Here is a 14,755-nt window from a genome sequence, read left to right on the forward strand (position 1 = left end):
GCAGACTGGCTCTGACGTCATCTGCTCCTCCCGGTAGGGCCGGGATGTGATGGGCTGATGCTACTGAGCTAACGAGCTGAAATCAAGAGGTATCTCGGAGACCGGTGGCTGATAATAATAGGAGCAGCTCGCGGAGATAAACGTGGCCTCTGACGTCACTCCGAGAGGAGCCGGAGCCCACACAGGAATCGCGGTAAGAGCTGATGGGGCTGCTGGGAGGAGGTTGCTAACCCACGGCGGCAGCTAGCCGGAGTTCCTGGTTGATCCGGCAGCTGTCGCTCTGCGCGTCTCCGCGAACAACCCCAAGGCTGATAAGGAGTCGGCGGGCGTTCACGCGCGGCTGTGAAGCTCCGAGAGGCTGTGAGGTCAGCTGTGGGTCACCCGAGTATCTACATCATAACACCTAAGGAATCGCAGTTTCCTCCGGGTGTGGTCTCCCAGAAATCCTCCTCATCAGCCGGGAACGGTGATGAATATGTCCGCGGCTGTCAGGCGGAAGTCAGGACTTCCTGTCTGTGATTGGGTCTGCGGTTACAGCTCCTTGTAGCTGCTACACACTGAGAGCCTGTATCATCACTGGGAGCTGTTTACACACCTCTGTAGCATAGGGGTGCAGGGAGGAGGAGGGTGCAGCGGGGCATAAGTGCACATCTGGGTAACCTGCACATCTGTGGAGCTCCATTAATGCTGAATGAGGTTTAAGATCAACATGTGTGACCTGACCAGAGGCAAGAACAGTCACTCAGACTGTCTGACTCCCTCACAGGTTAACTGTATGTTAGTGAGGCCTGACACAGTGATGGTTGCTACTTACTGGAGTCTGAGCCTCTGCAATAGCATATCCACTCTCCTTACTCTTCTGGGAGGTCACTGAGGCATTCCCGGCATTACAGGGTGGGCTGTGGACACAATTGTAAAACCACAGGGCCCACACACATTAACACACACATAGGTCGGACACACAAACTATAAGCCTGTTTAACAAGAGTGATATGTGAAACACACATTCACTGAGGCTACAGCGGTTGAGTCTGAGCTCATTCCTTCAGCTCATTCCTGCTTGTTGGTTCATCACTGGTTATGTGACTTTTCACAACACCAATGGTATTTTTGGGGACAGATAAAAATCTTCACATGTTACCCCTGGTCCTTCAGCTGTTCACATAAGGAAGAAATCTGTAGAAATAAAAATAAAATGAAGTGCAAGTGTGAGAAAGATCAAGAGAGGCACAAGTCCTGCAGCACAGACTGATGTCACAGCTGTGTGGACACTTTGGTTTTATTGATGGTAATCTCATCTGAGAGAAGATCTCTGACCTTTATACCATCACGAGGAGGATCACATGACCACAGACAGAGAAGCCCAGCTTCCTCTTAAAGCGTTTGCCTCTTCTTCCTCAGAGTCAAAGTTTCTAAATGGATCTGTGGTTATTAAAACAGAAACAGCTGGGTGGCAGATGTTTGCAGCTTGGGTGGAAACGTGAGGCAGAGCAGGTGTGTTTGTTTCAGTACGACGTCAGAACATTAGACATGCTGTAAAAAAAAAAAAAAAAAAAAATACAAAGCAAGCTAGAAGGAACATCTGCAGGCAGTGCCTGTCAGCACTGACAGGGAAATATGTTTTTCATGATTGAACAGTTGAACCTGGACAGAAGTCAGAGAGTGACACAAGGTGTGAGGTAACTAATAGTGTTAGGTGGACTCACATGTGTGGATGACAGGATGGGCCTCCATGCTTTCTTAGAGTAAATTAAGAAATAAACCTCTGACAGAAACTCTGGAGCAATAATCCGCTGCATCAACAGTTAAATCTTCATCCATAGACAGAATCCAACTCTCTGGCTGGGCTTGCAGTAGGCAGCGATGAGCCACTGCTTTGTGGCTCTTTGTGAGTTCAATACAGGAGCTCATCACCCAGCATAGTCCCGGTGGAGTTTATCCACCGAAGAAGACTGAGAGCAACCTGACCACCAAGCTGGAAGGAAGGGTCGGCTTTAGCAGGGACTGAACTTTGAAAATAAGGGTTAGGCTTAAAAAACCTGAGTGGAATCCAGCTGTTTGTTGTAATAACCACAGATACATTCAGAAACTTTAACTTTGAGGAAGAAGAGGCAGAGTCAAAACTGGGCAGCTCACCCAGGTGATGTCATTTAGAATAGAATAGAATTCAACTTTATTGTCACTGCACATGTCACAGGTACAAGGCAACGAAATGCAGTTTGCATCCATCCAGAAGTGCTTTAGCCATGATATAGATATATCACAATATATATTAGCAATAATATAGATATGTGAGTATATTACAGAAATGGGTCTATTATGGTATGTTATAATGTACATGGTATGTATTATGTTATGAATATGCTATAAGTATAAGTATGTACAGGCTGTAGTGAGTACAGGCTATGAACAGGATATAAATATGAAAAACTATACATAATATGAAACAAAAAAACTATACAGAATATGAGATATACAGCTATACAGAAATGTGAACTGTGCAGGTTATAAACAGTTGTAGAATTAAAAATTATCGTATTGTACAGAATGATTATTTACACAGAACTATACAGTAGTGCAGTTAAGATAAGTGAGATGTGTGGATAATTTCTACAGAGGCTATATAAAGTGCTGGTGGTTGTGAGTGGTGGTTCAGTCCATGTTATTATTGTGTGTCTGAGGGTACAGTTGTCCATTGTGTGTGTGTGTGTAGGTGGTTGTGGGTGTGTGTATGTCCAGTCCATGTGTTAACATGGGTCAGATGTCAGGAGGGAGAGTTCAAGAGTCTGACAGCTGTGGGGAAGAAGCTGTTCCGGTACCTGGTGGTCTTAGTCCAGAGGCTCCTGTAGTGCCTCCCAGAGGGCAGGAGGGTGAAGAGTCCATGTGATGGGTTAGCCAGTGATGGTGCTAGAGGGGACATAGAGATGATGTAAAGCTTTGCATAAAGACCCAAAGGCTTCTGCACACTTCACCCAGTGAACGTGACCGAATCCTGAGGAAACATCACAGCAGACTTGCTGGCTCTGAGTTTGACGACCCTGCTACGTAACCCCGGTCCCTTGCTGAGGAAAACTGCTGTTTCCCGTGTCGCTTGTTGGAACCTCCATCCCCCAACTTTTCAAAGAAACCACACAAAGAGTCTTTCAGGGCAGGTCGGCGTGCCTCTGCTCATCGGTGCACGTCTGTCCTGATTCTCTGAGATGGCGGTCATCATTATTGTGTTAGACAGCAGTTACTGGCAGCTAACCTAATAACCAACCAACAGCAGCTCCTTTATTGTCACTGTCTGCAGTCAGACTTTCCCACAGAGGTTTAGTGTGGATATATTTAATTTTTCCAGCTTTCTGCAGGTAATGTGGAGATGATCGTCGAGCCTGACAGATGTGTGCTCTGCTCAAGAGCGCTTCAGATCTCCCACAAATAATGAGACTAAAATCCATCACAGAGCCAACAGATGTAGCATTTGAAGATTCAAAAGTGATTAATGCTTCGTTAAAGTGACCACGCCGGTGTTTCTGTCCACCTGCTGCAGGTTTGTGTCAGTGCCTGCTGACGGGAGCGCGGCAGGATGAGTGGGGCGGCGCTTGGCATCGAGATCGTGGTGGTGTTTTTCTTGGCGCTGTTCCTGCTGCACCGATATGGAGACTTCAAGAAGCAGCAGCGCATGGTGCTGTTCGGCACGCTGCTGGCCTGGTACCTGTGCTTCCTCATCGTCTTCATCCTGCCTCTGGACGTCAGCACGGTCAGTATGACACACAGTATCAAACTGAGATCCCTCCAAAGTCCTCAGAGGTGTTCAAGCCTTCCATTCACGAAGCTCCTCAGGACTTTGATGGTTTCTGTCTAGTAGGGCTGCCACAAACGATTATTTTGATAGTCGACTAGTCACCGATTATTTTTGCGATTAGTCGACTAATCAGATCATGGATCCATTGGATGTACAGCGTACGGTTTAACGGCAGCTGGCATCCTTGTACATGCAGTGCTGCCATCTTCTGTTTCAGTCCGTTATTACATTCTTAAATCCTACTACTTATTCCTGCGTCTTTTGTGATCTTACAAAGCTTCAAACGACGCGTCGACTATTAAATCAGTTGTCGACGATTTTGATAGTCGACGTAATCGTGACTCGTCGACTAATCGTGGCAGCCCTACTGTCTAGTTGTTCTTTGTCATTTTTGAGATTCTTTTGTTTTTTAATATGACATCTTTAACTTTTATGACATTTCATAGAGAAGCCTTATGAGCTCCTGTGGACTTCAAGCACATCTGTTACACAACAAAAGATTACTGTTTTATACGGCTGTGATGTAAATGTCAGATTTCGACTTCCATATGTGTGGAAAAGATCTTTACATGTTTGATTTCATTCAGTGAATGTGTGTCAGCGTACGTTTGTCTGTCTGCTGCTTACAGACAATCTACAGGCAGTGTGAGCAGGACCACAAGGAGCAGACGTCTGTTCCCACCCTCGTCTCACCGCTGTCCAATCGCACTATAGTAAACACAACCGCTGCACCCACAAAAAGGTTTGAATGCTGTGCGTGCGTGTGTGATTTCAGGGTAAAGGTTGAAACCTCTGCAGTGAGTTTTCTGGAAATTTGTTGGTGATTAACAGGAAGTGTTTGACATAATTCATAATTCAGGGACAGAGAGCTGAACCCAAACAACACATCCACTCAGTATGCCCTCTGTGATCTGGACATCGAGGCATGGCAAGTCATTAATGATCTTTTCACACAGAGAGTCAGAGCAGAAGACAGAGCAGGATTTGAAGCGACTCCTTCTTATTGAACTTGAGTAAATGTACTTTGAAACTCAGGCGGCTTTTCTTAGAGAGACCTGAGTGTGTTACAAAAAATGTGACTAAAAGAAGTGTTGTCTTAGTAAATAAAACCAGATGACATCAGCAGGTTTCTGAACTCCTGATTGTGTTTCCTCTCAGTGTACGAACGCTGTGCCACAAGCCGTGGAGCTACATCCCTGATGGCATCATGCCAGTGTTCTGGAGGGTGGTGTACTGGACGTCTCAGTGCCTCACGTGGTCAGTACGAGCCCGAGTCTCCTCATGAAACCTCCACATGCTCAGTTTTTGTGTTTTAAAGGTTTTCTTGTGTCGTCAGGCTGCTGCTGCCCTTCATGCAGTCGTACGCTCGCTCCGGAGGCTTCTCCATCACCGGGAAGATCAAAACGGCACTGATTGAGAACGCCATTTATTACGGGACATACCTGCTCATTTTCGGCTCTTTGCTCATTTACGTGGCCGTTCATCCTGAGTTGCGCCTCTCCTGGTGAGTGGACCCTGAGGAAGAACCCCCTTTTTTTTTGTTTTGTTTTGTTTTGTCCTGTCTGTGAAGAGAAAGACAGGACAAAGACATGCTGTGACGATTAAATGTAGAGGGCTGTATAAACACATAATCGACTCCTAAACTCCTCCTGATTGGCTGCTGTATGGAGTTACCTGCTCTGTGTGTTACTCAGGTACGGGCTACAGACCATCGGGATCACTGCCGCCAACACCTGGGGTTTGTTCCTGCTGGTGCTGTTACTCGGGTACGGGCTGGTGGAGATCCCTCGGTCCTACTGGAACTCCTCCCGGCACGGACACTTGCTCGTCAAGACCTACTTCAAGGCATCCAAGCTGATGACGGAGAAGGCGGATGCAGAAGAGAACCTGGAGGATGTCATGGAGGTAAGTGACAGCCTCCAGCAGTTACAAACATTTGGTTTAATGTTGCCGTTTTCACCGAGACGTCTGTTCTGCTGTAGGAGGTGAGAAAAGTCAGCGAATCCATCAAATACAACCACCCGCTGAGGAAGTACATCGACACCATCCTCAGGAAAGTACGTAGAGCGAAGCTGAGCGTGAACGTGATGGGTGATAACTGTGATGTTTAAGTTCATGAGTGTGATGACGTGCTCGTGGTTTCCCTCAGTGCCCCTTGGACTACCAGGAGAAGATGGGCAGGAACATGGACGACTACGAGGACTTTGATGACAAACAGAATACGTACCCGACGGAGAAGAGCCTGGTGAAGCTTCATAAACAGGTGAGAGGATTTGACGAGTCAATCAGACTGTGCTGCCTTCTTATTGGAGGAATAAAGAGATGAAACAGATTCTAATGAAGACTCCTGACGATGTGGTGGCAGATGTTTTTGTGTTCAGTGAAAGTGTTTCTGTGTGTTTCCTGAATACCTGCACAGAGCACGTCCACCTTAAACTTTATCCACATGATAAAGCTGCTCAGTGAAGGTTGGGGGCATCAGCTAATCTTACAAAGCTCAGTCTAGTGCTGACCTTTGTTAGCCGGGGGTGAGAAGCAAACCATGATGTCAGGCTCCGTCTGTCTGAGATGGACGGACATTTTACTCCCACTGGCCCCCAAAATTTCCACCTTAACAAAGTTTCTGATGTCCATTTTAATTATGTTGCTGATGGTACATTACATGTTCATTATATTTAAAGATGTCTCTTTTTTCTGTTCTTCATATTTATTTATATACATGAGGTGGCCAGAATATTAGAAGTGCCTGAAAATGCAGAACTGAGCTGCACTGAAATGGCTTAGATTGTAAGATTCAGATCGATAAAGTGATAAAGATATGAATCATAATCTTTGTAATCACTGCTGTCAGCTGAGCGAGAAGATAGTCCTCGTTCCACTGCAGAACATTTACAGTTACAGTGATGCTGTACACGTGATGATTTCAAAAAAGAAGAGGATGACGATGAGATGACGATGATGTAAAAAAACGATGAAACAAAGAAAAATATGACGTTTCTCTTTGTGCTCGTAGTTTCCTCCTCACGCTGCACACAGCTGAAGTCTTCTGTTTCCTGTTCACTCTGTTTCCCATGCTCTGATGTCCGAACCTGTCGTGTGCAGGTGATCTACGCCGTGCAGAGACACAACCGGACGCGTGTGCAGTGGCAAATCCTCCTGCAGCAGGCCATCCACCTGGAGGACGTGGCCAAGAACGAGACCAGCTCCACCCACCAGTTTGTCCACAGCTTCCCTTCATCAGAGCCGGCCGGCTGGTTCAGCAGATACATCTACACCCCGACTGTAGGTGGGTGTAATGAGATCACTCCTGTAACCACCTGCACAGGTGTCCTGCTACAGTTTTCCTTTGGGTGCTGGTGGCAATGACATCGAAGAGTAAACACTGCCCTGTGTGTGTGTGTGTGTGTGTGTGTGTATCACAGAGTGGTACTGGGAGTGCTTCCTGAAGCGCTGGTTTTACCGCCTCCTCTCCATCGTCCTGACTCTGTTCAGCGTGGTTGTGGTTTGGTCCGAGTGCACCTTCTTCAGCACACGGCCCGTCCTCTCGCTGTTCGCCATCTTCATCCAATTGGCTGAGAGAGACTACAACTACCTGTACATCGAGGTGAGCCTGAGAAGACAGACGCTGGTTTACACACAAACCATCAGACACCGAGCTTCATATTTCTGTAGAGCCTCTGAAAGTGTTTAAAGGCTGTCTTTGTTGTTTTACAATGAAGGAAACGTGACATGTGATCCGTGTTTCAGTTTCACTCTTTCTTTGTTGAAATACGATCACACTTCATTCAGACCTCTGATCACCTTTTGCTCTCTCTCTCTCTCCACCAGATGGCGTGCTTCATCACAATCTTCTTCCTGTGCACCTGTGTTTACTCCACCGTGTTTCGCATCCGAGTCTTCAACTACTACTACCTGGCCTCTCACCACCAGACCGACGCCTACAGCCTCCAGTTCAGCGGCATGTAAGTGACAGCAAGAATGCTTTTATTTTGAAAGGGACATGTTCAGGAAAGATCGCTGTAAACCAAGAGAAGACATGAGCACACGTGTTTCTTTCTCGAATGTTCCTCCTCATATACAAGAAGAACATTTTGTACTGTTTCAAAAAACCTCAAATTACTTAATTTTAATGCCTGTTCTTTAGAAAGGATCTCCTCTTTATCTTCTTAAAGCACAGAAACTACAGAGAGTTGTGTAGTGAGTCAGGGTTATTAAACAACATGTTATGTGACGCAGAAGTTCACTTGGAGGTGATGGAGGAGTTGACCTGATGGAGGTTTAGTGACTCTGTCGTGTTTTCCTCCTGCAGGCTGTTCTGTCGTCTGACTCCTCCTCTCTGTCTCAACTTCCTGGGTTTGATCCACATGGACTCGGTCATCTCCCACCAGGAAAAGCTGCAGACTGCTTACACTTCTGTAAATACCCACACTGTATGAAACCTGTGTAACACACCTGTGCTGCAGTGTCTGCCTGACTCACCTGTTGTTTGTTTGTTGGAACAGATCATGGGATCCATGCGCGTCCTCTCTTTCATTGCTAATGGCTTCTACATCTACTACCCCATGTTGATCGTCATCCTCTGCATCGCCACCTACTTCAGGTGAGATGAGTCTCTGGAGTCTTCCCTGCTGGGTGCTTCTTTAACAGTGTGGATTGGTCATGTGACAGAAGATAGTCTTTGATGACTGATTATTCAGCTGAAAGCCAGAACAGGGTTTTACATACAGAATTTGCTGCTTTTCCTTGTCGTTCATGAGTTAAACTGAAGTCTTTGAAAACAAAAAACTGGAAGAGATCCCGACGGATTAAATAATTCAGATTTTTAAAACCTTTGCATGTCTGGGGTGTTGGTGAGCTGTAGCATTTATAGCAGTCTTTTAGATCCTGCTTCTCTCTGCTGGTTAGTGCAGGATTAAACAGAGCCATCAGTCGGTTTATTATATATGTAATTATGTTTGTGACTCTGTGTTCTAATCAATGTTCCCCTCAGTTTGGGGACTCGCTGCCTGAATCTTTTGGGCTTCCAGCAGTTTATGGATGACAGTGAAATGACCTCTGACCTGATCGACGAGGGAAAGGAGCTGATTCGCCGGGGTGAGACTGCCACCATCATCTGAATTCTCTTTGACTTTTTAACATGAAAGTAGTAAAATAGTATGAAAATAGTAAAATACAATATTTTTTACAGAGAAAAGGAAGAGGCAGAGGATTGAAGATGGTGAGAACAGACGGAGGGTGAGTACCTGTTTGCTTCTTCTTTTTAGATATCAGAGAAAACTAATCACATGCATGAAAGTCCCTTTGTATATCTTATTTTAATAATATATATTTTCATTGTTTATTAAGTGCACAGACTGTAGTTTACAGCAGGTTTCCTCAGATATAATATTATATTCCAAAATAACAAAGTCAGCTGCTGAGAGAGGAAACAACACTGAAACAGGAAGTACAGAAGATGCTCATCACTGGGTTTTCCGCCTAAGATTAAAGATTGAACATCAGCGTCCCTGCAGGCCAATAAAACAGAGACAGCCATTTAGAATCAGCAGATGAGGCAACTGTAGTGAAAACACTGAAATGTTTGTTTTTCTGATTGTTTGATGAATGTGTGAGTGAAAGAAAGCTGATGCCAGGAGTCATGGAATCATGGCGTGACACAGATGACTCGTGTCAGAGCGCTTACACAACCCGTCACGTACAAACTTGAACTGATGTCTACTGGGAAACAGCAGGAGTGAAATCCTTGTTCAAGCATCCTGATCTGTTTGTGTTGTGTCATCTGCTGCAGGAGTGGAAGGAGCGCTACGGGAACCCGAGAGAAGACTACGCTGCGAGGAACAGAAGCAGCCACGAGATGAAGGAGACGAGCTACTCAGACACCGTGAGCTCCAGCAACAGCAGACGTAAGTCAGCAGGTGGTCGGCGCTGCTCTCTGAAGGTGTTTTTGGTGGTTTTCGGGTGACGGAGCACTTCCTGTTGTTTGAACAGAGGCTAAATATTCCCGGTCTGGGAGCCGAGCAGAGAGGGACCGCATCGAGCTGCTGCAGGACGCCGAGCCCTTGGACTTCAACGCCGAAGCGCTGACAGATGACCCGCTGGACGCTGAGTCTGGAAGGTAAGCATGGTGTCATCATCATGGTTACGCCACTGTGTTTGGGATGCACGTTTGAGAGTTTCCCTGTTTTCAGCTGCTGGTAATGTTTAATTCTTTAACTTTGTATTTTAATAGTTTTCATTTTGACTGCAGTTTCATTTCAGAGTGTGTTTATTTTTTTTATTTAGATTTTATTGTTTTAAAATTTGTTTCGGACTTAGTTTTAGGTTTGTTTGTTTTGTGTTTTTTTTTTTTATACGGATAATTATCCAGGATGAGATTCAGGAAGTTATTACAGTACAACACAAGAGTGCATAACTTAATGGCCCCAAGCCAACACAGCAGAGACGTGACACCCAAACACTGGTGTTGGTGGTACGTGTGAAGCGGTTTTCATCAGATACTCCTGCTGACCCCTAACCTGCTGTTTTTATTGCCCCAATAAATTTAAAGAGGAGTTTCAAATTAGCACTGTTGCCTCACAGCAAGAAGGTCCTGAGTTCACCATCAGGGAGTGGAGGGCGTGTGTGGAGTTTGTTCTCCCTGTGTTTGCGTGGGTTCTCCCCGGGTATTCCGGCTTCCCCCACAGTCCAAAGACATGTAGTTAGTGGGGATAGGGGATAGGCTCCAGCGACCCCTGCGACCCTGAAAAGGAGAAGCGGAAGCGAATGGATGGATAGAGTTTCAAATGCAGATAACTTGACTTTGGTTGCTCATGTTTAGCTCCTGTCTGTTGGCGGGATGTAAAATGTCCGTGACCTGCAGGGTTGATGTCTGCATGCACCAGCCAGAAATATTTAAAAAAGGCTTAACTAAGGCCAAAATGTTGTTAAAAAGCAAAAGGAAGAAATAATAATTTAAATGTTTGGATGTTTTTTGGGTGGATTCAGTAAGAAAAGGTGAAGAAGTGGAGACAGAGAAGTGTGGATAGTTTTGCTAAAGAACTTAAAGGGTTTTTTTTATAAAGTTTTCTGATAAATAACTGTCAGTTTGTTCATTTCAGCGCTGACCTCAGTGCTCTTTAATGTGTTGGAGTAAAGCACACCTGTTTCTAATGTGTCTGCACTGACGTATCCAGAGATGTGTGAACTTGTGTGCTGCTGTGTGAACTTGTGTGTTTTTGTGTTTTCAGGCACTCTGGAGGACGGTACCTGTCCATGTCGTCATCTCGTAGCCGAATATTTGACGACGTCTAGAAGAGAAGTCTGAATCACTGTCCACACGTCCACCTGCAGCATGACCTCCTTCTCTCAGCACTCGGCATGCACACTGAATAAAAGCCGCTCAGGTGAACTTCTCTCACCTGCAAACATCTACATTTGCATCCGTTTCTGTATGCAGCTGCAGGTCCATGAAAGCACTTTTGAAGGAATATTAAATTTACTCAGCATGTGACAGACTGCAGGCCTGAGCTTCTCAACAGATCAAACCCTCAATTTACTGCATGTCATGAAGGCAGGAGAGGCAGTCAGAGCACATGAATGTGAATCACTTTATCCGCAGGTTTCATGGAGGCCCTGCTAATATATTTAATTTCTAGTGTTTATTCTTTAATGTTGTAGATTTATTTAACTGTCTGTCATGATGGGAGCTGTTAGGATTCGCTGATTCAGTCACTGATAAACCTGAAATCTTGATCTACATGACTGAATGATCCTTCAGTCATGTAGGAGGTCAGGGCTTCATGTTTATGGGATTAATGTGCAGTTTAATTGAGTCTGTATTTCTCTGTAATTTAAAGCTGATTGGGAGGTGGTGGTATCTGAAACCATGTGATCACTGTAAACTCTGTGATTAATTACCTGATCGACCATCAACAACTTCACTGTGTTTAAACAGGAATGAATCCAGTTTTACTTAATAAATAAATATATATATATATATATATATATATATATATATATATATATATATATATATATATATATATATATATATATATATATATATATATATATATATATATATATATATATAAGTACTGTGCAAAAGTCTTGAGCCCTCATTTGCCCCATTTCTTTACATTTTGCAGGAAAACTGGAAATAGGTGCAGCGATTCATTGATATGTGCAAATATTTATAAAAAAAAATAAAGAATGTGAGGCAAAAACAGAGTTTTTACAGTTCTAATGAGCTTGAAAGTGAATGTTTGGTCCGACCTTCATCCTTCAGCCCCATCTGAACTCTGTGAGGATCTACAGGAACATTTCTCCAGGCTCCTTGAAGGACATTCAAAGCTCTTCTTTGGATGTTTCTCCCTTTTGTGGATAATGATGATGATGATGATGATGATGCCACTCTTTTTATGTCGTTCTGTGCTCTGAGAAATCAGACCATGACTGACGGTGTTATTGTGTTATATCTATCAGGTCACTGCTGAACTGTTTCTTAAGGACGCGACTTTAACATACTGTTCAGAAAACATTAAAATATTACAAGAAATTTTGACTTTGAAGCAAATTATAAACAAATTAAGGACAGCTCAAGACTTTTGCACATTACTGTGTCCTGTTGAAGGAAATATTGACAGGTGTTTGCTTCATACATGGATTACGGAAGTAAGAAAAAGAGAAGTGACCTTTTAAAAAGCAGTTTTTAGGGTTAGAGATGTAACCGCTGGGCTGGTCATTATTACAAAGTTGTCATGTTTTAGAGCTTCAGATGGTCTTTCTTACCTTCCAGGCAGCCAACGTTAGTTTCTTTCATCCTAAGTAGGCAGTTCAAGTTTAAACCTGCTGACTTATTCATGTAAAGTGAGCAGTGTTTCATCTGTGTGCTGTTAGATTTATATTTGTTTTTGTTTACATTAAAATAAACTGGAAATATAAAGAACTGAGAGCAGATCCCTGAGGAACCCCAGAAGTCATTGTGGGCTTGTAGTGATTCCTAAACCAAGCTGCTTATGAATGTATTTATTATAAACTAAAGATTGAGATTGACTTTGAAAGATTGACTGAGGCTGCCTGGAATGTAGGAAAAACAATAAGAAACCATGACAGTGAGCTTTGGGGGATTTCTTTAGTCACATTTTTATGAAGCAGTAGTTTATAACATTAATATGAAGTGAGCTGAAACTCTAAAAACACAGAACTGGTCCTTTAAATAGCGTTGGCATTAAGTGTTGTAGCGTTGATGAAGATCCTGCTGGCAGAAACGATCTTCAGTCAGAAAGGTTGACGGTTAGGATGAACCTGGACACTTCTCTGTACATATGTATCATATCTTTTGTATGATATGGGATAATAACTGATAGAGACAGATGTGACTTTGTATATATATTTCTTGCAGCCTGTTAACACTGTACCTTCTCTCAGTGACCTCCTGCCTTTACAAATGGCTCTTCTGTGTTTCTGTCTCATCATTCTGGTGATGAATATTTATCGTCCACCATGATCGCAGCACATTGTTCTGGTTCTGGGGAGTAAACCGTCTCTTGATCTGAGTCCTGTGATTTACAGTAGTGATTTATTCCCAGGACAAAATAAAAATGTCCTTTGCTGCCGTGTTGTTACACAATAAAAATGATTGAGGTGTCAGACATGGTCTAACCCTGGTTATTGTCTCAGATATGACGCATGGCTTCTGTTGGTTTCCTTCATTTATTTCTTGCTGTTTTTCAAAAATATCTGCTGCTTAAAACTTTATGAAATAGCTGCACTCACTGTTAAAAGGAAACCCAGAAGAGCAGATACAACAAATAGAAGTGATAATAAATTAATTAATTAAAAAAAAAAAAAAAAAAAATATATATATATATATATATATATATATATATATATATATATATATATATATATATATATATATATATATATATATATATATATATATATATATATATATATATATATATATATAAAACATAACAAAAGTCCACTATTGTCCTCTAAACAGGAGTTGACAAAGTCATCCTAACAGAACACACTTATGAAATATTTCCTGTTCTTCTAATTTACAGTTACACCCCATTAGCTAAGTAAACCTAAGCACATCCTATTCTACTCACATTATTTAGATAGATTTGGTCTTAAATATGGTCAACTTATCTCTAATAATCAGCTATGTACCACAGACCTTCAAGCTGGCTGTAGTTAAACCCCTTGCTTAAAAAAAACATCTCTAGACCCAGCAGTCTTAGGTAATTATAGGCCAATCTCCAACCTTCCTTTCATCTCAAAAATCCTTGAAAGAGTAGTTGTCAAACAGCTAACTGATCATCTGCAGAGGAATGGCTTATTTGAAGAGTTTCAGTCAGGTTTCAGAGCTCATCACAGCACAGAAACAGCTTTAGTGAAGGTTACAAATGATCTTCTTGTGGCCTCTGACAGTGGACTCATCTCTGTGCTTGTCCTGCTAGACCTTAGTGCAGCGTTCGATACTGTCGACCATAATATCCTATTAGAATGATTAGAGCACGCTGTATGTATTACAGATACTGCACTGCAGTGGTTTGTTTCATATCATATCATATCTATCAGAATCAGAATACTTTATTGATCCCTAGGGGAAATTATTTTTCGTTACAGTGCTCCATTATAAACAAACATTAAGACAGACAATACACTAACTAAGAATAGCACAGTATATACAGGCATATATATACATAAAAGTCACTTATTAATAAATAGCTGAAAAAGAACATGTGCAAGAAGGGTGTAGCTGTTGCAGTAACCAGTGTGTTAAGTGGATGCGTTGTACAGGGAGATGGCCACAGGCAGGAAAGATTTCCTGTGTCGTTCAGTGGTGCTTTTCGGTAATCTCAGTCTCTCACTGAACGAGCTCCTGTGACTGACCAGCATGTCATGGAGTGGGTGGGAGGTGTCACCCAACATTGTCTTTATCTTGGACAACATCCGCCTCTCCAACACCACCTT

At 43.2% G+C, this 14,755-nt stretch overlaps 1 protein-coding gene across 1 annotated transcript; it reads left to right on the top strand.

The window, feature by feature from the left end:
• Positions 1-30: 30 nt before the first annotated feature.
• lmbrd2b (LMBR1 domain containing 2b) lies at positions 31-11,740 on the top strand. Its single transcript, XM_084936791.1, has 18 exons — positions 31-193; positions 3,533-3,742; positions 4,417-4,529; positions 4,946-5,044; positions 5,124-5,291; positions 5,482-5,692; positions 5,770-5,844; positions 5,937-6,050; positions 6,890-7,073; positions 7,210-7,391; positions 7,616-7,749; positions 8,097-8,202; positions 8,290-8,387; positions 8,778-8,881; positions 8,976-9,022; positions 9,576-9,690; positions 9,776-9,902; positions 11,014-11,740. Exons 2-18 carry the CDS (start codon positions 3,569-3,571, stop codon positions 11,075-11,077), a joined length of 2,115 nt encoding a protein of 704 aa, XP_084792917.1. The 5' UTR covers positions 31-193; positions 3,533-3,568; the 3' UTR covers positions 11,078-11,740.
• Positions 11,741-14,755: the final 3,015 nt, after the last annotated feature.

This window comes from Perissodus microlepis, chromosome 7, assembly GCF_051167445.1.
Source record: "Perissodus microlepis isolate ML-2025 ecotype Zambia chromosome 7, ASM5116744v1, whole genome shotgun sequence".
Lineage (NCBI taxonomy): Eukaryota > Metazoa > Chordata > Actinopteri > Cichliformes > Cichlidae > Perissodus > Perissodus microlepis.

Bases quoted from the DNA above. Each gene is read 5' to 3' on its own strand.
- lmbrd2b (XM_084936791.1), top strand. From the start codon at position 3,569: ATGAGTGGGGCGGCGCTTGGCATCGAGATCGTGGTGGTGTTTTTCTTG. The intron at 5,845-5,936 runs GTACGTAGAGCG...GGTTTCCCTCAG, and splicing joins TCGACACCATCCTCAGGAAA to TGCCCCTTGGACTACCAGGA. The intron at 8,388-8,777 runs GTGAGATGAGTC...TGTTCCCCTCAG, and splicing joins TGCATCGCCACCTACTTCAG to TTTGGGGACTCGCTGCCTGA.